This window comes from Malaya genurostris, chromosome 3, assembly GCF_030247185.1.
Source record: "Malaya genurostris strain Urasoe2022 chromosome 3, Malgen_1.1, whole genome shotgun sequence".
Lineage (NCBI taxonomy): Eukaryota > Metazoa > Arthropoda > Insecta > Diptera > Culicidae > Malaya > Malaya genurostris.
The window spans coordinates 162,967,029-162,994,534 of NC_080572.1; the positions used below are offsets into that span (position 1 = coordinate 162,967,029).

General features: G+C 34.2%; 1 protein-coding gene across 4 annotated transcripts; it reads right to left on the minus strand.

The window, feature by feature from the left end:
• Positions 1 to 801: 801 nt before the first annotated feature.
• On the minus strand, positions 802 to 26,696 carry LOC131439287 (TRPL translocation defect protein 14). Of its 4 annotated transcripts, XM_058610119.1 has the most exons (11): positions 26,509 to 26,696; positions 26,264 to 26,458; positions 25,664 to 25,731; positions 23,432 to 23,469; positions 22,429 to 22,466; positions 16,870 to 16,998; positions 4,691 to 4,819; positions 4,275 to 4,625; positions 3,888 to 4,215; positions 3,643 to 3,824; positions 802 to 2,097 (listed from the first exon to the last, which is right to left on the minus strand). In XM_058610119.1, the coding sequence occupies exons 2-11, from the start codon at positions 26,322 to 26,324 to the stop codon at positions 2,033 to 2,035; spliced, it is 1,389 nt and encodes a 462-aa protein (XP_058466102.1). In that variant the 5' UTR covers positions 26,325 to 26,458; positions 26,509 to 26,696; the 3' UTR covers positions 802 to 2,032. The 4 variants fall into 4 exon arrangements, with proteins under 4 accessions (XP_058466102.1, XP_058466103.1, XP_058466104.1 ...); XM_058610120.1 differs by lacking the exon at positions 23,432 to 23,469; XM_058610121.1 differs by lacking the exon at positions 16,870 to 16,998 and having other exon boundaries at positions 26,509 to 26,695.
• Positions 26,697 to 27,506: the final 810 nt, after the last annotated feature.

Here is a 27,506-nt window from a genome sequence, read left to right on the forward strand (position 1 = left end):
TCGGACCACCCTAAATAACTAAATTTTTACAGCAGTGCTTTTAATGCGATTTGCAGCAGCTTAAAACTATTTTTATTCAAATAAAATAATCGAAAACAATAATCTTATTAATTCACTTTTCTTCACTTTCATTTGCTAACTTACATTAATAGTTTTCTCTTTTTCCTCTTTCTTTTCAGGTTAGTTGCAGCGGTGCGCTTTTCAATTTCCTGTGATATCAAGTTTCAATAAGTTCAATAAACATTAAAACATTTTTGAATAAATTCTTCTCACCTACTGTTAGATCGATAATTCACCTGTTTTCACGGTAGGTGCTAGATCTACTTCGACTAACAATCCTGGATTGAGAGCCACACAAATTGTCTAAAAAACACTATCGCTTGCTGGCTAAACTGTGTTACAACTTCACTTATGCTGTTGTTTATTTTTCTTCCTTCTTGCTTACAACATACTCACTGACATCTATGCTCTGCATCCAGGTTGCCATGGTTCTTCACACTCACGGGGTTGCCTCGTTCTGCTATGGTGAATTATGTTGCCGATGGGACGTATGCATCAGCGCGTACATAACAGATAACGAGAATTCGAAAAAACAACAAATATCATTCCATCGGTGCTGATCTGATCAAGATAAGACACGACTCCATCCATCGGTGTATGTATTTGCTCGGAAATGACTTTAACCTACAACATAAGAACTCTCGAAAAAACGACGTTTCTTAACGGCTTATTTGAAAACATTAAATCCCAATTAAGATACGACATTAATGGATTGTCATCTATTAAAATATTACTAAAATATTCTGATCTCAAACCTTGTATTTATATATCACTTTTCAAACCACAGACATACTTTTTTTGAAATAGGATCATATTTTAATATAAAATACATTTATGATGACAATCTTTGTGGTTTCTATTGATTTTTAATTGTCTGTATCAATTAGGGTGCTAGTCCTTCTTTGATTGAAAATTTACTTTCACAGCGTTAAGCGACCTCAAAGAAAGGGCTTTCTAAAACAACAATTACAAGTAAACAATTGATAAAACTCTTTCTCGCCTCTTTGGACTACATATACGTTGATTTCAACAATACGGCGATTGCGATTGCAAAACAAATTGAAAACTTTTCATCGAACACTGCGTTTTTATTGTTAATGTAAACTAACGCTAAAAACCTGTTTTCACTACACATTTTAAAGTAGTTGTTTTATATTGCGGTTAGCAACAGTCTAGGTAATTTTGATAGTTCTTCGAATGATCTTGTTCTATAAAAATATAAAGGATTTTGCATGCCTTATGATTCTTTTCATAGATTTTTTTTTTGCTTTCTAAAAAATCTGATTTTTATTGGACTAGTTCGAAAATACATATAGTTTCACCTCCCGTGTCGAACATTATTAGCTTCTAATCAAAGCTTTATATACACATTGTTTCTTCGCTGATTGCTCTCAATCGGCAAACAAAAGAGTTTTATTGTTAAGTATCTCTGCTTAAGCATTCATTTTCAACTTGGTTTGGAAAATCAGAATGGATCGAAAACATCGCTTTCATTGGTCCAGACAGTTCCCTTTCAATGGTTATGAGCTCAATTGAACCAATGTTAAAATTTAATCAGAGGAAAATTACTTATACATGTGAGAATCTCCCGTTGTTTACTTGCTTTTGCGTTTACTACAACGTCATTATGCGAATGTGCACAAATGTTTAAGTACAAAAAAAAGTAACGGAAGAGTAAGTAAACAAAATTTAATTCTCATCACTGTATGAGGCCGTGTTAAAGTAAGATGCATAGCAAATATTTAAAAAAGGGAATTGCTGAAAGCTTTAACAACAATAGAAATGAAATATCAAAAGCATTGAAGCTATTTTGCAGAATAACTGAAGACTCGACTATTCAATATTTTATATGTATAATGAGAATGTAGGAAATATAAAATATCTCCGTTGCGCTGAAAGTTAAAACCATTGTAAAAATTCAGAAAATTCCATCAGAAGTGCCATTGGAAGATGAGGCAGCACCTATACAATTTTACGCTTTTCCATTGATTATTTTATGAGAACGCCCATTCGCTTTAAACTCGCCTTCGTCTTGATCTAGAAATGCAAAATATAAGAAAGAAAACAAAAAAATTGACAGTTCTCCAATTATTCAAACTGAAAAATAAATTATAAGAATTTTTGTGTGAATAATTTTTGTAATGCGAATACCATAGAATGTATATTCAATTTACCTATGTATGTAATTGACGCACCGGTTCACGATCGGCATGTGGTCTAAAATTTATTCTAAATACTTGCACTCACATCAGCTAAACTTTGCTTTACGATAAATATTTAGTCTAAGATGAAAGAATACTAACAAAAGATACCAAGCAGTTATATCATTAGAAAAAAAATTACAATGAAATGAATGGAAAACGTGCGCTGAATTTTTTGCAATGTCGGTTGTTTTTCAGCGTTTTTAGCCCATTTACGTTTCATGGCTGCTCAATTCCAATGTTAAGGAACAATTTGTAATCTTAGGAAATCAACCATTTTTGCAGAATACCAAAGTGTCGTTCAGTGGAAATTCAAGAGAGAAATATCAGTATATTCGGTATATTTTATAATTAAACCTATGTTTTTTACTTGAACCTTCATCTATTAGTAACGTAGAATATTGGTCTTGAGATGTTCAACAATGGCTGTTTGCCTAAGATTGTAAGTAGATCCTTGGAAGTAAACAAAAATAAAAGCCAGGGAAGTATAATCGATACTCTCATTTATACATAAACACAAAGAATTTTTATATTTCTATTTCTCGTACTTATTTTGGGTCATTTTCGCACTGAATTATTCGAGAATAACAGAAAATTCCGGTGGTGATCGAACACGATTAAACGATAAAACTAAACCTTACACAGAAATTTTTCCATTGGGCAGTTTACTCTGTATATAGCTACGTACATTGATAAGTTCGAATAAAACGTGTGTTAAATTCATTTTGAATTGCACCTGTTATCATAGAATCAGTTTACATGTAGCCAAGAGGAACAAGAAAAACCAGCATTTTTACGAAAACAAATACGCTCATGCACTTTGCGTTACTGTATAGACAAGTGATCCATTATTTGTATGTCAATTAACTTTCTTTAAAAAAAACAGCTCAGATGTTCTTATCGAAACTGTTTACAGCAAGTTTAGATGTTCTTTTCGTAATTGTTAACAATATCGTTCAATATATTCTCATATAGAAGTATATTGAAAGACGTTGTAAATAATTTTTTGATAACTTGTCGTGGTGGATGAGATTGGAGTGAAAGATGTACTAAGTTGATTAAAATCTTAAGATCTTATCTTTATCTCATAGAATACACGTATAATTTATTTTGAACACGATGAGAACAAGCTGAATGTTAGTAAGAATTAAATTAACTAATTAGTTAAGCAAAAAGTGCGCGAAAGTAATATAACCTAACAACTGAGAGTAATGATTAACAGAATATTCATAAATACTAAAGTACATTATATCTCACACCAGCCATCAACATGCGACACAACAGGATGGGATAGACGAGCTAACAATGTTATGATATATTTACTTGTCACTATCGATAGGACCATTATCGGGAGCATTGTGACAGCAAATTGTCTTCTTACCATGAAGCGAATAACAGAACTTCTTCGTATTGCTCCAGTCCTCCTTTAACGAAAGATTAAACATGGAATAATCCGGGTGGCCGGTGACTTCCTTCACAATGTTGAGGAATTTCGGCAGGATTTCCTTCAATTTGTCTCCACTCAACGAAGTGTAAGTTTCGAGAAGAATAAGACCCTTGCATCTGCAATTTCGTTGTAAATTTTAGACTGATTTGAAACAATCATTATCTGTCATATTAACATACCTTGGATGGCTTGGTTCCTTGTAAATGTCCATTTGAAAATATTGGTTATTTACTAAAAAGCAGCGACGTTTCTTGTAGATAGTGAAATGGGCGTCGTCGCGTTGCGTGAGCATGTTTAAGTAGTCTCTGTGAGTAAGTTGTGTTTTCACCTCAATCGATTGCCCATGGAGATGTGGACGACGAATCGTGTGGATGTAGCTAAAATGACCATTTTGTCCACGTTTCCGCAACCTTGCCTGAACCCGAGGACCAGCACATTGCAGATAGTGATGAACGACATCGAAATCTTGAAACGCTGGGAAACTGGAAAGCGGTGGTAGCTCCGATACTACAAAGATATGGAATTATTGTTCATAAATTTGATCTAATAGACAAAATAAAGCTTACCAAGAAATTTGACTTTCTTTGACGTAGTCAAAAGACGATCGCCAGTATCAATGCCTAACTTCTGACACACACATTCAATCATTCGGTTCATCTTACACTCGAAATCAGTCGAATTATCAATCACATCAAAGTACGGATGTCCAATCCAAGCAGCGGCTGATTTGTAATCCAACTCCCGGGCTAAATCTACGCCTTCTGAACGGCACGCATGATCTTCAGTAGAGTAGAATGCCTCTGCACCGTTGGCTGCCGAAACCATGTGAACAATATGATTGTACCGATTGTCGCGTAGTTCCACCGGATTCCAGTTGTTGGATTTCATCATACGTTCCCATTTTTCTTTGGAAACAACTACAAAACCAAGCATAGGTACATAACTAGGAATGTTCGGTAGGCTCAAGGATTTGGATACTCACACGCACTGGCATCCATCACACCGCGGTCGCAGATAATCAAACAGTTCCGCGTACATGATTTTCCCAGCTCGAAAAATGTGTTCTCGATCTGAATCATCGTACGCAATAGATTCTCTTGAAACTTGTATGCTGCAGAAATTAAAGTAATCAACGATATTAGTTATTGTCTGATGCGATCCGAATGTGGTGTGAGAATTAAACAGTAGGACATTAAAGAGTTTTTGGTAAAAAAACAGACTATAGGCGTGAATGAAGCTAAACAGCACATAAAATGTTTGAGGAAAAATTCGAATGACAAGTTATGTACATGAGAAAATTGAGTGGTTAGTACACAGTATTTATTGGAAGCATATAAAACACTACGATTCAATATATTTCAGTTTATCCATTCCGAAAGTCGTACTGAGGCACCCTCGCTTCTAGTAAAACAAAACCTGTTTTAATCCACCTAGTGGTGTAATGATGTCTTTCTCATATCATATTTTTGCAAAATAATTCTCTTGAAAAACAAAACGGTTTGTCCATAAACTAGTGAAACAGTTCTCTGATCGGTAAGACCATCTCTGAGAAAATGAAGTGAGTTACACTATTACAGGTAAACCGGAATCCGGGAACCGGTATAAGAAAAGTGACTGAGATCCATTTTTGAGTCTATTTCTCCGGTTGTTAATCGAAAACCGGGAATCTGAAAAGCCGACATTAATTTGTTTGGTCGTCTACTGACAATAACTATCGATTGGAATAGTTTTGACGCAAGCTTAGAAATTATTTTACGTGTTTTACTCGCCGCTTTTAGTGCCGGTATAAATATTTTAATAATCTTCACACTGTAATTTCGCAACCGGATGTCGAATACGGATGAAACTCAGGAATTCAGTATAGGACCACATTTCATTTGAATTTGTGAATTTGTTTGTGAAAATCGGTCAAGTCATCGCTAAGAAAAGTGAGTAGGAAGTTTGGAATATACGACCACTATTTCCGGTGCTTCCGGAATCGGAAACCGGAAACCACGATAGCCGGATTCGGGTTGTTTGATTGTCTACTGATAATTGCTACTGATTGGAATAGTTTCGAGTCCAGTGTAGTTTTTTTTACGTTTTTTGTTTCGTGACGGTATCAAATTTTTAACCGCAAGTCGCATCCGGATGAAATTTTGGAGTTTTGTATAGGATCATGAGACCTTTAATTCGAACCTATGTTTAGTAAAATCGGTGCCGCCATCTCTGAGAAAAGTGAGGTAATAATTTGAAATTGTAATTTTTACACTAATCACACTGTTATTCCGGAACCGGAAATCGAATCGTAATGAAATTTAAGAACTTTGTATAAGATAATTATATCTTTCATTTGAATCTAAATATGTGTACTTATTCACTTTTTATTTGCACACATCATTCTGTAATTCCGGAACCCGAAGTCGGATTCGAATGAAATTCAGGAACTTTTTGAATTTAAGTTCATGAAAATCGGTTCAGTAATATTCGAGAAAAGTGAGTACAACACATACAGACATTTTGCGTACTCGACTAGTTGAGGTATATGACACTCGGCCCTCCGGTCCTCGGTTCTAAAGTCAGTTTTCACAGTGATTAAATAATCTTTCTATATGAGAAAAGTAAAAATAATGGTCTTGTGATAGGCAATAATGCGACTACCGAATACATAGATGCGAGCAAAAAATTACACCATTTCAATATTATTTTTCACATGATCGGTTTTCTCGAAGCATATAAAATAAATTCAATAAGTGGTTACAAACCAACATTCATTTTCTTATACCCAGTTAATAGACTAAGCAGGCGCTATTTCGTTCTCATTCCATTCGGAACATATTATAAAATATTATAATCTTCAAGGGGTAAATATGCCCTTGGAAAAAACTTTCCAAGAGTTTAAATTTCTCTTAGAATAGAGTTTTCAGATAAAAATTGTTTGTGAATTCACAACAATTTTCATGCACATATTTGGAAAAGGCAATTGAATGGAAAGTTACTGTACAGTTCTTTATTTTCATTTTTATCAATGCATTCCACTACCAATTTCACATCGATCATGCTTTTGAATCTGATTTTCGATTCAACTGATGTCTACTTCATAGCACCATTTATTTACATACCGTGTAACTTTCATTATTTTTTTCTGTGCGCTCAGTATGCATCTTGTTACTCCATTTAATCTTAACATAATGCTGAAGTTAATCAATTTATGAATTCATCTGAGTCGGAGCTAATGGGAAGTTTTATTTCGAATACTTATCATCGATACAACTCTTGATAATGCTTCAATCAATTCAAATGATGAAAATGTTTGGTATCCTAATGATTCACATTTTCCATAGTGGATTTCAGTACTACATGTATCATTCTTAGTTGTTATGTTTTCTTTTGTTCAAAGTGTTGAATTCATAGTGTTTTGAATTTATTTTTACATCTATTAGAAGCTTACTATTCAAACCAATTATAGAGAACGCAAATCACATGCGCTTTTGAAACGTCAGCTGTTTTTCTATACGTGCTTCCTCTGTTGCTATACGGTTGGGGCACACACAAGCATGCGACTTGTGCAATTCATAAATGAAACACTCCTCCACAGCTTGATTACGTTTGTTTACATTGAAAATAGTTTTAGCGGGAAGGTGGGTAAGATGAACCATGAAAAATCAATTGTTTTTCTTAACTAAACAAATCACCAACAGCACAAACAAAATTGAAGAAGCAGTTGCTAACAATTCTCTGTACGTGAACTTTTCGTTGTGTTGTGTAAAAATTAAAATTTACTCTGCAAAATCGTCTCATGTAATATAATTCTGTTCTCTGATGACCAACTCACCCTGATTGCCCGTAATCCAATTATCGAATACTCACATGACATTCCAAGTTACTCAACACACAGAGAACTTGAAAACTGCGGAACACCAGTTAAGAGCAATAATTATGGAATTATCAAGTTCAAATAAGGCAAATCCAGAATAAATCGACATTGTTTACTACTCGTGACCACATTCATACGTAAATATTATTTCTGTCGATCACATGTGTCTAGTATGAAAGAACAGAATAACCGAGAATGATAACGTTTAGTTACGTGTGCGTAACCTAATCGACGACATGGATTTTCGCGAGATCTAGCTAATGCATTACGTAACTGATAAGAATTAACTGCAACATCTTCCTTTCATGGCTCTTATGATTATAATTATAAGGTAGATGATAGTGAAACCAAGTATAGATTAAACTGATTAGAAAGTTATTTTAATGACACATTGTTTTTCAAACAGTTTACCGATTCCGGGTTATTCGACGAAACTAATTACATTGGATTGAAATACAATTTGGGTCTGTTTAATCAAAATCTGACGCTCCCTGTGTAATGTTATTTCGAACGTCGTCGTCAGTTAAAGAACTTTATTGGTAAACGCATTTGATTTACAGTAATCCATATTCACAATATCCGTAATAAGCCGTAGTTGAAGTAATCAAAGAAAAGGTTTACACCTCGCTACATATTCGTTTATAAATATTTGTGTAACATTTTTTAATATTATATCAAAAGTACGTTCAACTCGCTTTATGTGCAGATGATACGAAGTTGTAATTGCAAATCCCTAGGCTTTGGATGATGAGCTACAGGGCGCGTACCCCCGCTTGGCGGATGGGGGTGGGAGTCAATTCACTTCATACTGGTCAACAATTTGAATTATCTTGATCTAGTTGGGATGAATGTTCATATGTAACATTCGTCCTGAACTGGTGAATTTAATTAAAAGAAGATGACTATTGTTACCAGGAATAAGAGTAAATTGACCTGTTATGAACCGTCGAGGAACTTTCAAACCTTTCCGATCCGGTTCGGTATCGATACTAATGTTTACAAATTGCAATGACGTCGAAACTGATTGATCAGGTGTGGATACATTCTCAAATCAGGAAAGGTTTGAATGTACCTAAATTTCCTAACTTTGACACAGATGTCACTTTCAAACTGAAAGTGTGAGATGTGCGTTTCTGGAAGAGAACGGTTCACGTGGACCATTTCATACAATCACACCTAGTATTTCTTTACGAAATACATGTAGTTCTTGTTCCCTGGATGCGTGCTCAACACTAGAGATCCCAAAACTTAATAGAGACCTAAATTGCTCAAAAGCAGTCAAAATGATTGGATTCTCTCTTCAAAACAAAAAAAACTGTCACAGAATAACTTAAAGCTAGTGCAGTGTGCCTTAGTGCACATATCGTTAAATATAGAATAAAAAAAAATATCACAGAATTTTAAGCAATCTTTCCATTGTGTACATATTGTGACTTTCCTGGACAATCTAGTGTTAAATGCGCATCCTTACATTATATTATTTAACAAGCTCACTAACACCTGAAGTTATTTTATTTCCTTGACGAGAAACGAGACTATTGAAATGAAAGATTATCATCGAAGATTCTAGACCAAGAAAAAAAAACCCCGAATGTCCCAAGGAAATGAAGAAAAATAGGTATTTTTTTGTAATTACCTAACTTTTGATAAGTTACGATATGGTAAAAGAAAAAGGTAAATGCACTACTATTTTTACTATCAACTTTATTATTATTATTTTTATTGTTTCTATTGTTATTGTTGTTGTTATTATTATTAGTATTATTATTATTATTATTATTAATATGATTACTATTATTATTATTATTATTATTATTATCATTATTATTATTATTATAATTATAATTATTATTATTATTATTATTATTATTATTATTATTATTATTATTATTATTATTATTATTATTATTATTATTATTATTATTATTAATAATATTATTATTATTATTATTATTATTATTATTATTATTCCTTTATTATCGATAATCTATCAGCTTGAGATATCAACAGGTTTCTCCGGCAGAGTAAAAAAACAATGCAATGGACAGTGGTTCAGAAGCGCAATTTAACGCTCTTAATTGATAACTCATAGAATCGTGGTTTTTGAGGTACAGTATCTTCAGCAAAGTTTTTCAGAATAATAGACGCCATTTTTTAGCAAATTTTATTTATGTGATTAATCCCCCTAAAAGTGCGATAAAAATTTTATTTTAGCTCAGGACCAACATATAGGCTAAGTTACTTCGACAAAGTTGTGCAGAAAGTTATTTCAAACAAGTTTGCTGAAGGTACTATTCCCGTAACTTGAGTGTAATTCATGATATAATGTATTTTCAGAAAAGGGTGTCCAGAAACCAGTTTTTGTAAGAAAACATATATATTTTCAATTTATATGTGTTTTTCATGTTATACAAAGTTTTTCATCTTTAAAAACTACACAACTTTCTCAAACATACTATGCTGCTATCATTTTAGTTTAATGAAATAGAGCAGGTTTTCATGTTTTTTTGAATAAAATTCTAACTTGTCTATTATCAAAAGGCACAGAAAGGTGCAGATGAGACTACTTACATATTAAACTACTTCAAAAGAGCTTTCATACCGTGGTTGAATTACTCGTCTGCGATCGTCTGCAGGCGAGGTATGTTCTTTTCAAATATCCTTGTTCTTGACATTTGCAATGATTAGGTTCATAATAATTCATAATAATTAAAATACCAATACGACACAGACGCACGATTCAATTATTGACTGGTTACCGGATGAAGCACACACTTCCTGCCCAAGTGACAAACTCTCTGGCGAACTTGCAATAGAAGATATTCGTATCTTTCGTTGCAAATTGATAACCGTAAAAGAATCTGTCGCTTGGGTTACATGCTGGAGGGAACCTATCAATGACAGGTCGGTTTCCTCCTTCGTTACTAGTGTTCATTTGGGCACTATAGCCTAGTTCGTCTGGTATGGAAAGTGCGGAGCGTTGTAACCATCCCCCTCGGCCAGAGTAGCCCATAAAGGGAAAAAAATAGTACGTTAAACTCGCTGTATGTGCAGATGATACGAAGTTGTAATAGCAAATTCCTAAAACAATGAGTGTAAAACCTCAACGTAAACACACTTACGATTTGTTTCAAACTACAAAATATTTTAAAGGCTGTCAATCATAAGTTATTTTTACTTTCATTTGTTTTGACGTTCATCGAAGCTCAGCACTGTGGTGGCTGTTTACATTAGTCTATTAGCGAACAATCAAGCTTTCGGCAATTTACAATGCACCAAACTAATTCGAAACCATGGATAGAATAAAAAACCAACGAAACAGTCATTGAGGAAAATATTCGACATTCGTGAATATAATTAACCTTCTGTAGATTAAACCGTTCCTATAACTTACATGAATGAAACTTGTTTCTATTTTTACGATCAACGGTTTTTGTTTGCTCACGAAACGTCTATCACGTTCTTTACAAATTTGGAACGAAGACGTTTGCTGAGCGAGGGGTGTGGGACATAATGAAAGGCTTGGTGTTTTGCGTAGAACTCAAACAGATAATACTATTTCCCTCGTGACAACCTGTATTTTCATTTACGTTCGTCGTTTGCCAAAAGCTTTGAAAAATAATTCTCAATACATACACGAGTTGGATAAAAATATTTCGAAGGATTTTTTCGCATTACCTAATCATAGTGAGAGAACGATGCATGCTGGGCCCGGCATAGAAAATCAGAAAACTAACTTTATCTTCTAACTTTCGAATCCAATTATCAAAATGCAGTACTGAATTCCTACTCTGTCAATTGCAATCGTTATACAAGATCAACAATAGATAATCTAGGATTTGAAGACGAATTCGGGCAAACAAACGCATTTTTGTATAAAAGCTTCACTCGGGAAAATGAAATCGACTTTGTAGTATAATGTCAATATACTGCTTTGGTTCTAGTATTTCAATTTATGTGGTTTATGCTCTGTTAAATTAGTTACTTCTCCTAAAAAGGAAATTTTTTCCACATTACAGTACTTTTTTCAATTTTTCCAGAGATGGCTGAACCGATTTTAACAAACTTGGCTCGTTTGAAAGCTACTTTCAAGTTCGAAGATCAAATGACTGTCACTTCCGATTCCGGATATATAATGGTATAAGTGACGTATCCGACAAAACACGTTGTTTTATTCCCGCTCAATTTTTTCAGAGATGGTCAAACGAATTTTAACAAGCTTATGCTCATTTGAAATCAACTACTTGGCTGATGATCAACTTCGAAGATCAAATGACTGCCATTTTCGGTTCCGGAGATATAATGGTATAAGTGACGAAATCGACAAACCGCGTTGTGTTTTTGCCGCTGAATTTTCTCAAAGGTGGCTGAATCGATTTCAACAAGCTTAGGTGACGTTATGGACAAAATGCGTTGTTTTCTTACAGCTCAATTTTCTCAGAGATGGCTGAGCCGATTTTAACAAACGTAGGCTCATTTGGAAGCTACTATAGCACTATTGATCAAGTTCAAAGATAAAACGTTTGCCTCTTCCGGTTCCGGAGATATGATGGTATAAGTTATGTAATCGACTAAATGCGTTGTTCTCGTTTGATTCTCAGAGATGGCGGAACCGATTTCAGCAAGCTTAGGCTCATTTGGAAGCTACTATTGGACTATATAAGTGACGCAACCGACAAAACGCATTGTTTTTTTTTTGCCGCTCAATTTTCTAGGCTCGTTTGAAAGCTACTATTGAATTGTGCATCAAGTTAGAAAATCAAATGGCTGCCACTTCCGTTTGCGGAGATATAATGGTATAAGTAACGTAAACGACAACACGCATTGTTGTTTTATCGTTCAATTTTCTCAAAGATGATTTAACAATCCTAGGCTCGTTTGAAAGCGACTATTGAATTGTAGATCAAGTTCGAAGAACTAACGGATTGCACATCCGTTTCCGGAGATATAAAGGAGTAAATGACGTAACCGACAAAACGTGTTGTTTTCTTACCGCTCACTTTTCTCGGAGATTTTAAAAAGCTTAGGTTCATTGGAAAGCTACTATTGGAGCATTTATCAAGTTCGAAGATCAAATGGCTGACACTCCCGGCTCCGGAGATATAATGATATACTAACGCAACTGACAGAACGCATTGTTTCTTACCGCTCAGTTTTCTTAGACATGACAGCCGATTTTAACAAGTCTAGGCCCATTTGAAAGCAACTATTGAATTATGGACCAAATTAAAGGATCAAATGCCTGTCACTTCTGATTCTGGACATAAGATGATATAAGTGACGTAAACGACTCATCGCATATTCTCATCGGCTGAATGTTCTCGACAACAAATTGCGATAAACTTAGGCTTATTGGAAAGCTAACAGTGTCAATCAAATTTGAATGGGTTATAGCGTGAATTTTTGTTTGGAGATGGTATTATCACACCAACAGGTGGATTAAGTTTTTATATAAAAATATACTGGAAAATGTATGTGCGTGCCCGCATCATGTACTCTAAAAAGAGATCGAGATGACTGAGCCGATTTTGATCGAACTAGTCTCAAATAAAAGGCTCCTCGTCAGTCAGATCACTGTTGACCAGTTTTGCGATGTAAAATTTACTCTGAGCAACGGAAAACCAGTAGTGCCGAATTAAGCTCATATACCTACAAACCAACAAGTTCTGGAAACTAGAATTGATCAATAAATTTTATGGGATTTGAACTTATTTCTGATCATAGTTTGTGGAAAAATACTCATGAAATAAAAAATTTTCCACTTATCGCACTAGAACCGAAAGTCGAATCTGGTTTAAACGTTCTAGAAATGTTTAAAGAACTTTAGGGCCTTTCATTTGAATCTTAGTTTGTGGAAATCGGTTAGACCGTTTCCGAAAAAATGAGGGCACATTTATTGCTTAATTTTCACATATTACCCTGTAACTTCGGAACCGGAAATCAGATCCAAATGAAATTCAATAGCAGGCTATGGGACCATAAGAACTTTCATTTGAATCTAAGTTTGTGAAAATCGGTACAGCAATCACTGAAAAAATAAGTGCATGATTTTGCCATTTTTGGTGCATATCTAGGCAAGGATGGCTTTTACCGTATCAAAGAACGCTCACTAGCAACTCTTCACACGATTCAATCAGTGCCATCAAAGAGAGACGGATATCATCGCAGCAACAAAAAATCGACATGATTCATTTAAGATAGAATAGACACCAGTGCGAGAGCGAATTTCTCTCGATGATCTGTCTGAGAATCAAAGGTTGGCACGCTGCTGTGGGGATTCTCTCTGAAGCAACAAACGGTCGCAGCAACAAAAAATCGACATGATTCATTTAAGATAGAATAGACACCAGTGCGAGAGCGAATTTCTCTCGATGATCTGTCTGAGAATCAAAGGTTGGCACGCTGCTGTGGGGATTCTCTCTGAAGCAACAAACGGTCGCTTATTCTCTTCTCGCGATCCGATTCTATACAGGGAGTTGATAATTGCGATAGAATCATTTTACTAATGCCGCTTATTCTAACTATGCGCATATAACCTTTCTATGAGTTGTGTCTATGAAAATGTATGTGAAGTTTAAAGGGTTTTGAAATATTGCAACCTAGTATGAGAATCATCAAGTCGATTTTCTGCGATAATTGTCAACTTGCGATTCTCTCTTGATAAATTCCACACAGCAGCGTTCATTACCAGACTGTAATTTTTTTAAGGGCCGTGAAATACTCAGAGTATAAAGTGGAGAGAAGAAATGTAGAAAAAAATCTCTCACGGTTCATGCATTGGGAGATAAGAGTTCTTGTAGCATCTTCTATCGGATTGAAAATGTTGTATACAATATAGATAAATATCGAGCAGCTTCTGTCAAATTATCGGGAATCATTAACACTGTGTCTAAGACAGAGAAATGGTTTCTTTTTTTCCAGAAAAAATATTTCTCTTCTTATTCCGGTTGCTCCTTGCTAGAGAATATATTTTCTTTTCGACCACTGTTGCTAGTAAAGATAATTATTCATTCTGAAAAGCTTCTCCCCTTATAACATGCGATTATTTATCATCACTTGTTTTTGGGCAAATAATTTTTGCAGCTTTATAAACTAAAGTATTCAACATATTCGATTTGAGAAAAATACTAAAAAACAGAAGTATCCAAAGATTTGGTGCTGTTCTCAAGTACAACAAACATAATCCATATCCTCGTCCATATTACACTTCGCGATTTCAGGCGTTCACTTTGCGTTATCCAGTGATTGTTGAATGTACTCGTATACTTTCCACATTGACAGGTATAAAAAATAACCAAATTGCACTTAAATCCAATAAAAATTAATAGTTTTAAAAAGATGTTCAGAAAAGCAATATGTTCAATATCAAACTACATTGTTACCGACGTTACTGACAACACTTTTTATACCACCCTGCAGTAATTTGTACTTGCTTATGTGATTTTGAATCAATCACGAGCTGGTCCGAAACTGGTTTTGAAAGTGGATTAACAGTTGTCAGGTCCTGTCCAAGGTGCGTATCACCCTGTATCTCCGGAACCGGAAGTCAGATCGGGATGAAATTCATAAGCTATGACTATAAGACCTTTCAATTGAAATTGCATCTAAATTTGTGAAAATCGATTCAGCCATCTCCGAGAAAAGTAAATGCACGTTTTTGTTACACACCTACAGACACACAGATATTTGCACAGTTCGTCGAGCTGAATAGAATGGTACAAAACACTCATCCCTTCATCGGCCATCGGTTGAAAAGTCAGTTTTCGCAGTGATTGCATCAACAAGTTCTTCGAAGTGAACGATTCAATTATTGAAACCCTTCTTAATCCACCTAGTGGTGTGATAATGCCTTTCTCTTCTTTCATAACAGTCTCATGAAAATATGTTTCATACTTTTATTAAATAATTTTGGATACTAATTTTGTCACCAATTGATTCAGATTGATTCGAGTAGTTCACAAAACCATGCTTCAGTGTTTATGTCACACAGTCAGCATCATTTTTCCAAACTAGTGCTTGACATTTGCGTTGCCTATTTGTAATCAGTGATGCTAATCTAAAAAAAACCTTCTTAGTCCACTTAGTGGAAATTTCATATATCTTGAAAAATCACCATAGGGGGGAGACATGAAATTTTCGAAATCGAAAAAAAAATTTTGATGCCAAAAGGCTTAGAATTGCATGAAACGTCGAGATTTAGTGTCATCTCGAAAAAAAAATTTTTGAAAGAGTTGACTTTTTGGAACTTAGAAAAAATATGAAAATTTTTCTATGTCCCAGAAAGTTGATTTTTTCAAAAAAATTTTTTTTTGAGATGACACTAAATATCGATGTTTCATGCAGTTATAAGATTTTCGGCTGCAAAAAAAAAAATTTCGATTTTGGAAATTTCATGTACTCTGGTGCTTTTTCAAGATCGAAAATTGTCAAACCTTTACCACCGGGCAGCACCCCTTACGCATGTCCGATTTAGCTCAAATTTTGCATGAAGGCTTTTTTCGAAGTGCTTAAACTTTTGAGAGCTAGAGCTTAACGAAAATAGAGGTGATCCCAAAATTTTGGCACCCTTATATATATAAGAGCGGTGAAAATCAATGTGTTTTGTCGGTTACGTCACTTATACCATCATATATCTGGAACTAAAAGTCACAGCCATTTGATCTTCGAACTTGATCAATGGCCCAATAGTACCTTTCAAACGAGCCCAAGTTTGTTAAAATTGGTTCAGCCATCTCTGAGAAAATTGAGCGCGTTCAAATGTCTTCTAAAAGTGCACACACACACATACACACAGACATTTTCCGATCTCGTCGAACTGAGTCGAATGGTATATAACACTATGGGTCTCCGAGGCTCCGTTCGAAAGTCGGTTTTTCCAGCAATTCTAATACCTTTCTATAGAGAAAGGCAAAAAGTATAGTACTATTGGGCTAAGCATACACAATCGCAGCATATTTATTTTTGCATTTTCGAAAAATTGCGCTGCAACCATATCAAAATCATATTCAAATAAATAATATATATTTATCCGATGGTTTTTTCTCGCTACAATGCAACATACATTACTAATTTTGACCGGTTAGTAAGAGTATTATGTTGAATGTTTCGTTATATTCGATCAAGTGCAATATCACAGAGCAATCTAGTTTACGCGATAAACTATCCTAGAAAAAGTGAATGACAACGGGAGCGAAGGATGTAAAGAGAGATGTAACACAGAGATTGCTGATCAAGGATGAAAGCATCGAAAAAAGTTACACCACTTGCAATGTTTCCATTATTTATGGTTTCAGCAAGCAACTCACCCTCACTACCGTTGGGTTTTTCAGCAGCAGCGGCCAAGCATCGGGGACACGACGCAGCCTTATCGACGCTGTGCTCCGGGATATCATCTTTCAAAGCCTGTTGATGAGCACTAATTTTTCGACGTTTTGCTAGTATTATATAATAATTTAATCATTTAAAATTCCAATGCCTGGATAAGTGTTCGAAGAAATGACGTATCGGAACAATGTTTCAGGATGAACGATACGGTGGACAATATGCAATATCTTTGGCACTGCGACCAGCGAAGCACTGTGATTGGGTTAAAGCATGCTGAAGCATTAAAACAAGTACACAATGGCAGTTCTACACTTTAGTAATATGTAAGAAAATATTAACCGGATGCTCTATGCTCTTACTGGGGTTTTCAAACTATTATTGCTCAGTAAAACATAGGATATAACCTGTAACTGAGTTCATAAGATGATAATAGAAATTTACAAATGAAAGGATTTGTATTCGATTGAATGAATCTCATTTTTCAGCACTTCTACTGGATTTTTGGGTCAGTGAAACAAAGGATAGGGCATTAGTTTTACATGTTCGATCCACGATCCAAACAGGGTAATGTAAGTACGAGCCTGACACTAACCATGCAATTGTCCTGTAGACTGAGAATCGAATGCGAAGAGACTTCGTGTAGTTGCGATTTACATTCATCTAGCTGTTTACTTGTATGCTTCTGTGTCTTAGTCGACAAATGATCACCAGCAAACACAACAGTTCCATTATAACGCATAGATTTTTAAATGAAAATTGAGAATCTCTCACGAACTTAGAATAAATCAATATCTACAACACATCAAAATCTCCCTTTTTGCATTTCAATAGATTTTGTACTCAGTTACCTCAACACTGTTTAAAAATTTATAATGACAATTATATTTCATATTTGATTTCAATCTTACTAAGACCTGAAATAGAACTGGCCTCACGAGAAATTTCGATTGCTATTGAATGACGTAGTATTTGGAAATTATTATATTATTATTATGTTGATATGTTTTGAAATTACACAGTATCTTTTAAGACACTGAGAGCTTTAATTTGAATCATGATTTGTGAAAATCGGTTATACCGTTGCTAAGAAATTGAAGTGAGTTCAGTTTTTGAAGTTTTTCTTCACTTTTACCGGTGCATTCGGAAGCGGAAACCGGAGACTAGTAGTCCCAAAGTAGATTTCCATATCCACTACCTAACAAGGTCTGTCAACTAGATGTATTTACCAGTAGGTTTTATAAAAATTTGCACCTCGTTTCGCCATCACTCCTGCAAAAATACTAATGAAATTGGAAAATTTCCACTAATCGCGCTGTAATACCGGAACCGAATCATCAACTTTTCGAAGACTTTTTAAAGAACTTCAAGACCTTTTATTTGCAGTTTGTGAAAATTATGCGCATTTTCTTACAGATTTGCACATATTGCTTTGTAATTCCGGAACCGGAAGTCGGATAAAGATAAAATTCAATGCCGATCTATGGGATCATAAAACCTTTCATTTAAATCTAAGTTTGTGAAAGTCGGTTCAGCCATCTCTGAGAAAATCGAGTGAAATTATTTGTCACATACGCACATACATACACTCACAATCATTTTGGCCACTACTCTCGGGATTTCCGGAACGAAAATAACCGAAATAAGTTTCTATAGCCATCAACTAACAAGGCCTATTCATTGGAACAATTTTGAACATTGTTTTACGTTTTTTTGCATTCCAATGAAGACTCAATCATAAATCGGATCAGCCATCTCTGAGATTTCGAATTGAGTTCCGTATTAGAGTTTTCAATCACTATTTCAGCCGACAACCAAGAATCAGTATAGTATAAGTGATTTATTTATTTGTTCGTGTTATAAGGCTTTTTGTAGCACGTTCACTTATAAAAAAATTCTTGAAAATGAATTGTTTACACTAACCACCACCTAGTAATTCCGAGACACTTTCAATTTGAATCTAATCGGTCGGTGTGTGACAATCATCAAAGTTGTATGGGAAAAATATGAAATGGTTTATTACTCGCTCCACCAAACTTTCCGTGTTCCTTTTGGGTCCCATAAGAACTATTAATTTATTTATTCATTTATTTATATATATATATATATATATATATATATATATATATATATATATATATATATATATATATATATATATATATATATATATATATATATATATATATATATATATATATATATATATATATATATATATATATATATTTATAAAAGTTCTGGTCAATTTATTTGAATACGAGTGCACAAATCGCTGGGAATTATCAAATGTCTAACTGTCGGGAATCTAATGACAGGTGGTAAGCAGAGGTGGGTTATAAACCACAACGGTATGTACATGTGCTGGTAAGGATTAAAAAAACATAACACCGCTATTTCACACACGCAGTAAAAAAAACGACACCAGCTTGATTTTGAAAATATCACCGAGTCCATCAGCACGACGAGTTTTAAATCGTGTTGAAAAAAAAAGAAAAATTTCAATAAGTTCATTTGGTCGGTCGCATCGGAATTCTATGCTTCGTTATGTATTTGAAATTTATTCAGCAATACCGTGATAGTGAAGCCATACCATCAATAAAAACGGCAAATAATATCAATATACATGCTGTGGTCCATAATAATTATAATGATAAGCAAAACATATTTAATCACAAAGCATGTTATGCAACTGAATAAAATTTTACCCTAGGAGCGCAGGATTTTACTACTCCAATTCAAACGCACCATTCAAACACTGCGCCTGCTGTGTGTTAAAGACATGCCGTATCCTGCGCTCCTGTTAATTTTTATAAATCAAATTCATGCTAAATAGCGTTTTATTGGGTTTTATCCTAAAAAGTGGAATAACACCATTGGATACTTGAATGGATACGTCAACAAGCAAAATTACCGCATCTGGAGTGAAGACCAGTCAGAAGCATTGCAATAACTACCAATGCATCCCATCTCACTGTCACTGTTTGGTGTGGGTTATGGACCGGTGGCATTATTCGTAAGATACCGGCCGATATGTTGGAGAATGTACCAAAATTGGACCCTGCGCGTGGGCCATCTAAAGCGGAACCGCGGCCAACATTTGCATGAAATCTTCTTCGAACATTAAATTATATTGATCGTACTATCGATTCCAATAATGATTTCATCAATTTTTTCTTTTTTTTTATAATCAAAACCTATACCTCTTTAAAAATCACCCTTCAGAACAAAGTCTTGTCGCTATAATCACTATTTGGTGTGAAACATTTTTTCACTAATTTTGCATTGCGTATTGATATTGCGTTCTTGTAGAGTTCTTGTGTTCATTTTGTTGCGAATTGCACAAGCGGTTGCGAAATCGAACACGTTGTGCATCAAACTAAAACATTTGTTGATTCTACGTAAACCGTGTCGTAACGAAACCAGTATTTTTCTCAACTCTGATGATAAGGACAATTTTCCCCAATTTGAACACCCTCACGTATATAAATTGACCAAAATCAATGATGTACATATTCAATATCACCCATCGCTAGAATCACCAAAAATACAAAATTGGCATTTTCTGCTAAGGCACATAACAATTTTCATTATCTTTACGTTTCGTCTTAGACTTGTCAGTGCATAACAGTTTGTGTTGAACTGTGTGACTGCAGTCTGCCTAGCGGTTTAGGTTGAACTGCAGGTGGCATAACAGTTCAGCATAAACTTTCCATGATTTTAAGTCTCTTTGTCACGCGTTATCCTTAGTTATAAATTCCTGTAGGATTACTGTTGTCACTTTTCACATTTCACACCACTCATCGGGGATGAACGATTTCGGATGTAAATCAATGTGATTTTCTTCCACAATGCTCAAAGTAGATCAAATCGTTTAGTGATTTGAATTTACAGGAATCAGTAATAATAGTAGCTCAAATTACTAACGATTTTGGGTGACGGAAGATCAGTATTGATTTTGATCGATGTGATTCAAAGATTACTCATCATTATCAACTGATCTTAAAAAGATCGGATCAGTAGTGATCTTTGTTGGGAAATATCACAACCGATCATCTTCGATATTGATTTGATGATTTTTTGATCTTGATTTACCCTGCCCTGGTTACGACAACTTAGATTTTTACCAAAATCGTTAGACAGCTGTAACTGTGATATGTATAAACACAATTGAATATTTTGTAGTAAAGTTAGTAAAAGCTACACAAAATTTTATGCAAATTCGTTAATATTACTTTCCATAGGTAAGTTATTTGTATTATAAATGTACGAGTACGGCTTTAAGGATTTTCATACACAACTTTCTTTATTGGATACTGTGTTAAAGTGGAATGCTACTATATAATAGGGCTGAAAAGTCACCACTTGTGGCTGAACACCCTATTTATATCTTAATTATTTAATTTTAACTCATATTCCAATAAAGTTACTTAAAAAAGTGGAATGCTAATTTATTTTGATTAAACAAAAGATGTGACAAGTAAAAAAAATATCTTCGAGAGGAAAAAACGGTTTGGATCACAGTATTCTTTTTCTTTGTCCACGATTCAATATGAGAATGCGAGAAAGCACAACTTATAGATTCCTAGGTGTAATTTCCTTATTATTGAACAATAGCACGAATGAAATATCTAAGCCGCTACAAATACTATAGATTCTAGAAGAAACTCGAAATAATTTGATTTTTAGCAAAAAAAATCGCAAAGTTGACGCAAAATAACCTAAGAATACACTAGTCTTCCATGATCAGTGGAGAGGATACTTCGTAATCGTAATCAGTTTCAGATATACTCCAGAAAAATACAAAACTTGGAACATGCGTGAAAACGGCATAACTCCGGAAGTCCGCAGAGAAAATATTTGACTTGAAAATATCCTCAGAAAGATGACTGTTAGTAGGCAAATTTAGAGCACGAGGTTAAAGGTCATACGGAACAGTAATTTAATATGATATACAATACATGAAGCTAAAAATATCAATCAGCTGTTGTAGATACCGGTATATGTATTATCCCAAGGTGGCCAAACTCTACAACGACCGATGTTTGAAAGACAGTGTTGTTCTACAAATCGACAAACAACACGAAACGGGAGCCTCGTTGTCAAGCGATGATCTATATCATTATAACGAATGTGCGTGACTGATGGCAATTAAATTTCATCGTTGATGTTTATATTTTCAATTCACTAATTTCACAATGAGCGGCAATGAAAAGGAAAAAGCGCTGAAACGGAGACAAACCTATTAACTGAGAAGCCAACACAACAGCCTGATATACTCGAGCAATGCATTGAATAACAAATGACGCAGGGGTTTATTGGTAATAGAATTTGATGCAATGTGCACTTTTTGCATTGCATAGAAGACAGTGTGGAGAGAATGTAGTAGCTAATTAAATTAGTTGGTTATCATGAACGAATGAAGTATCTAAATCAGAAACATGCAAAAATACTAACATAATGACAGTATGCAAAAATAATGTAATAAAAAAAACTGACATTCTAACAATATTATTTCGATGCAATGTTCAGAAATATCTTACCTTCATCTGCCGTCAGGTCTGAAAATTTGATTCCACCACTGCAAATGGAAATGACAGTCGCTACCTTATCATTCGTTTCATTGATATCTTATAAAATATAATTGTTACGAAATATGCGAATATTTGGTTACAATTAACGTGAACATATAATTAAAGAAACAAATTCTACTTATTTCAAATCAAACGAAGTGTTATGAAATATTGTCAAGAGCAAGAGAAATGTCAAACTTGTAATACATTTGTACTGCATGAAATTCAATTTATTGTGATAAGAACAAAATATCCATAATGGAAACAATTTTATCTCAATTATTGTTATACTTGTCTATCTTTCTGATGTTTATGAAATCGGTACTTCAACATGGTCACTGCGAGTATGTAGACGGTGAAACGTAGAAAGAACTTTAATGATTGTATTTTAATACAGAAAATATCCGAATGGATATTTATCACTAAACACATACAAAACGCGGGTCAATTTGACCGGATTTAATGTAATTTTGCATCGAAGAAAAAACGTCGGTACAATTAGTGTTAATAAATCACCTGAATCTACTTTTATATATTAAATTTGTTTGAACGATTAAATTGGCGGAATGTTATCTAGCATTTCAAGTCTGTCGAAGCCTTCAAACGTTTTCGACGAAATAAATATTTAATCAAACTCGCTTCATATTCCTTTTGCCTGCTATTAGTACTTTTGATTAACTAATGACTTAACGAGATTCAAATGATAATGATGATTTGACGAGATTGAAATGATAATTGAATCAAATGATTTATGTTACAATTTATTTATTTTATGTTTTGTACTACCTCAAATATAAAACTAGGAGAACATTTGGCGTATGAGCTAGAACATGTTGAAGTAACGAAAAAAATGATTCAGATGATACTATCTAATGAAAATATCGATTAGAAAAAATCGTACTCTAGTTTGAATGTCTGTCTTAAATTGTAAACTCAACTACATATCATGTTCACAGGCATTACTAAATCGTACCTGAGGAGAACAGTGGCCGTTTCAGGCACTCGAAACACCTGCAAAAATTAACAGATCGAACAAAAATATCCTATAAAACTCTCTATTGTTGTTTTATTATCTACTCTACTTTCGTAATGGTTCATTAAATCTAATATAACCCATGAATAAAAACACTAGTAATCAGTCTATGTTAGAAACAGATTTTTATGTATGACTCAAACACGTGGGATGTGGAAACATCAAGTATAAAGTAGAAATAACCCACATTGTAAATAAGGCATAAGTTAACGTTGGATTCAGTAGAGGTAAAAAAAACAATAACACTCGTAGTAACGAGTCCCGTAATGAGTTGTTTCAACACAGAGAAATTTAGTTAAAGAAAGACGTTGAAAAAGTGAAACGGGGAAAGTGAGGTTTCATAGAAAAAGGAGCATGATACCCGAGATCCCCATGTGTCTTTAGTATTGAAAAACATCCGCAATGAGTTGACTCAACAAATTGTGATAAATGTATTACCAAATCATCTTTAAATATACGATCTTGTAAAGTACCACTTCTCAGTAAACTAGTTTTTAGCCAAAAAGGGCTATCGTATCAAAACTCATCTCATTAGTTGAACTACCAGTTGCCATTTGAGCCAATTTGTTCTGAATGGTTTTAATCGGACTATTTTTTTCAAAATCATGAGATATAGTGTGATTTGATAACAACATAATAATAATAAGAATAATATTGAATAGTTTCTTTAAACCAATAAGAGCATCGTTTGCGCCATCGTTTGTTTACGAACTATACGCAGTCGAAGAAAAGCACTATTGCGGAAAGCTCGAAGCCGAAGTTAATTCATTGAGTACATTTGGACCGTCAATCCCTCAAAATATCAGCCATTATTATATACGTGATTGTTCAAGTCGCATTTGTTGTGTATCTAGACCGATTACTATCAAAACTGTTTAGGTAGCATGGGATTGAATCTATCGAGCAAAAATATTCGAGATTTGAACGAACAAACGAACAGTAATGATAAAGGGATTTTAAATAGGGTATAATTGTAAAGCCATCCTTTTTAGGAATCCTAAAGTATGGAATGTAATGCCAAGACTTTGATTTGCCTTTTGCGCTCGTCATAGCGATTCTTTCCAAACGAACTGCATACTGACTAGAAGAGAACAGAAGGTTCCAATTTTTGCTTACTTTAATGGGGAATGGCTCGGCTCAATATATTCGTCAAATTCATATATTATAAAACACTAAAGATTAACGATGTATCATGTGACACAGGTTAACGATTTTTGTCACGAAGTGGTACTTCTTATTATCTACACAATTTGGAGGAAAAAAGGAAATCATAGTACCGGAAGCTTTAATCAATGAAAAAACATACCTGAAATTTTCGGTAATGAAACGAATAGACCCATAGTAGGCTAAAAATTTAGCCATACTTAGTTGATAGATTAATAAACTAGAAAAATTATTGCGGAAATGTCAGTGAATACATTTCCGTTCAAAACTAAATCTGGAATTCTTCGTTCAAAACGACAAGAACGTACGCAATTGTGAAAACAATAGAAGCTATCAGACCACACCATAACTGATTGGATAATACTTGAACTTGACATGAATCATCTTTTTGGTAGTAGTGAACTTGAAACGTGAACGTTGATTTACCAGAAATTTAGATAAAAAGAACTATCAACAAGGAATGCAAATTGTAATAAGAATTTTGCTAAAGATTGTTTACTCAAAAATACTAAGAATTACTCTCTTCAAATTTAAAAGAATATTGCTTCTATTGTTTCAATTTGCAAAAAAAAACAAGTGTTCAATTCTGCAAGGAAATAGAACTCGCATTTGGCACAGAAGGATTGCAGATATCGTTGATCCAACAAAACCAATCAATCGTTTGCCAAATAATATAATCTAATAGAAAATGCACAAGGGCAAAGGGGTTGTCAGTCCTAAATAAAAACCCGTCCGATACACAAAAAAAACAACCAGAGAAAATTCGCTGAGATCGTGCACTTGGTGGTGTGATGCGGGAAAACAAAAATAGAATGTAATCCGTGTATACGTAAATCACACACTAACATTCGAAGAAAGATTCAACCCGGATTTATAATCTGTATTTATATACGGTTAAGAATTGTAATAAACAATTAATCGACTATTGAACTAACCAAACGATAGTAGAGAAGACATTGACACAACTTTAGAGATTGGCGGCTAATTCAAATGCTGGTAATTACTTACCTTCCAACCAAGATTTTCGAAAAATGTGCACATGCGCGCCTGACCAGTCGTTTTACCGCCACATGGACCTAGAAGGAAAAAAATTAAGACCAGAACTGAGTTATTTTCAATTCTTGATAAATTATGAAATCTGAATCGTTTTAGTAATAATATACTGTTACAAAGAGCATCATTTGTATGTTGATGACTAATCTAAACGAATGTCTATAAATAGTAGAAAAAATACATTGAATAGAAAAAATGCGAATGAAGTCTGAATGTTCGCTTTGTCTACCTTTAATAAAAAAGTGTTTGAACTTATTTTGATTTTAATATTATACAATTCAATACATCCTAAACAAACGCGCAATTACCATGTTATAACATCAGGAACTGACATATACTGTCATTTGTGTGTATGAGTAGACTGTAATTGAAGGATATATTGAACACATGTTGCATAGACACAACCCCAGTCGCTTATCAATGCAAACGGCATATAGTCCAATAGCAGAAATTAGCTTATAGATCTTTAACAATTCGTTTAATAAAAGGTAACAAAGTGTAAATTGATGCTTTGGATCACTAGTAAAACTGGATGGAAATTGATTTCAGACTTACCTCCTGTAAGAACCAGTTTATATACTTTCTTTTCATCCGTGCCTCCTGCCATATTTTTCATTTTGTCGATGGAAAGATGAAAATTAGCTCCAAATGACTACAAAGTTAAGCACTTCAGAAAGTTTTGATGTCGACGAAAAGGGAAGATTTACGACGGGTTACGATGCGATCACACGGTCTCGTTCAGCGTTTATCCTGTGGCGAAATTTAATTTAGCAATCCAAGGATCCTGCACTTCAAAATACCTTTTTAGTAGTAACACAAACACACTTCAGCACAACTCAAACACTTTCCGCACGGTAATCAATCTAATTATCAAATAATTTGGAATATACTCATTTCTGAAGATTTAGTTTTGGTTAAAAAATGCCTATTCTCCATTACAAAAATGTGTCTAATCCATACGACTAGCCGCTGCAAAATGAGAGAGAAACAAGAATATTGCACTGTCCGCTGTCAGACTTCGGCAGAGCAGCGAAGCGGCATCGATTTTTCATTTTCACGCATTTTCCTTTTACGTTGGAATGTTGGCAGCATCTAGATAAGTTTTACAGCAATGGTCAAAAATATTCGAATTTATATTCGGTTAATCACATTCAGAGATGCCATTTATACAAATTTATCTGTATTACACAGATATTCACATGCGCATACATATTGAATACAGAGTACAGATCTTATACAGATTTCCTAAACTTAATACAGATTTTGGCAGATTGCACAAAAAGTAAGAGAGAAAAAAATCAAACTTTTTCGTCTGAACTATCTACTAATATTTGATAGCAGTGGCGAGATAAAATTTTATTGATCAATTGACAAATCAAAAATTAAAACGGAAATATTTGATGATGAACCAAGTGGTGAACACTGAAAAACATTTATGTTACAATTTGAACTGATATTCAAGGAAGTCATGAAAGTACCATGAAACTTTATTGTCAGACTAAGAGGAAGATTAGTTCAGCAGCTGCAAGATTCTTATGGGTGGTCTATAATATAACTGAAACTGAAACAAACGTATCCTCAGCAAGCCATTTTTGTTCTACTGTCAAATATAAAACCGGATACGCTGCCGTTTTATTTTTTCTATATTTGAAACAAATAAAACGCTGCTGAGGCTGCCAGTTTATTTTGTTATAAATTCTAGATTAAAATTTTAAAAATGTCATAAATTATGCATCTAGAACTAGAACACTCATGCCCTAAGGGTTGTATGACCTGACATGACCGTTGCATATTGCAC

Bases quoted from the DNA above. Each gene is read 5' to 3' on its own strand.
- LOC131439287 (XM_058610119.1), bottom strand. From the start codon at position 26,324: ATGAAAAATATGGCAGGAGGCACGGATGAAAAGAAAGTATATAAACTG. The intron at 25,732-26,263 runs GTAAGTCTGAAA...TTTTCCTTCTAG, and splicing joins TAAACTGGTTCTTACAGGAG to GTCCATGTGGCGGTAAAACG. The intron at 4,820-16,869 runs GTGAGTTGCTTG...TAATTTCTGCAG, and splicing joins AAAACCCAACGGTAGTGAGG to CATACAAGTTTCAAGAGAAT.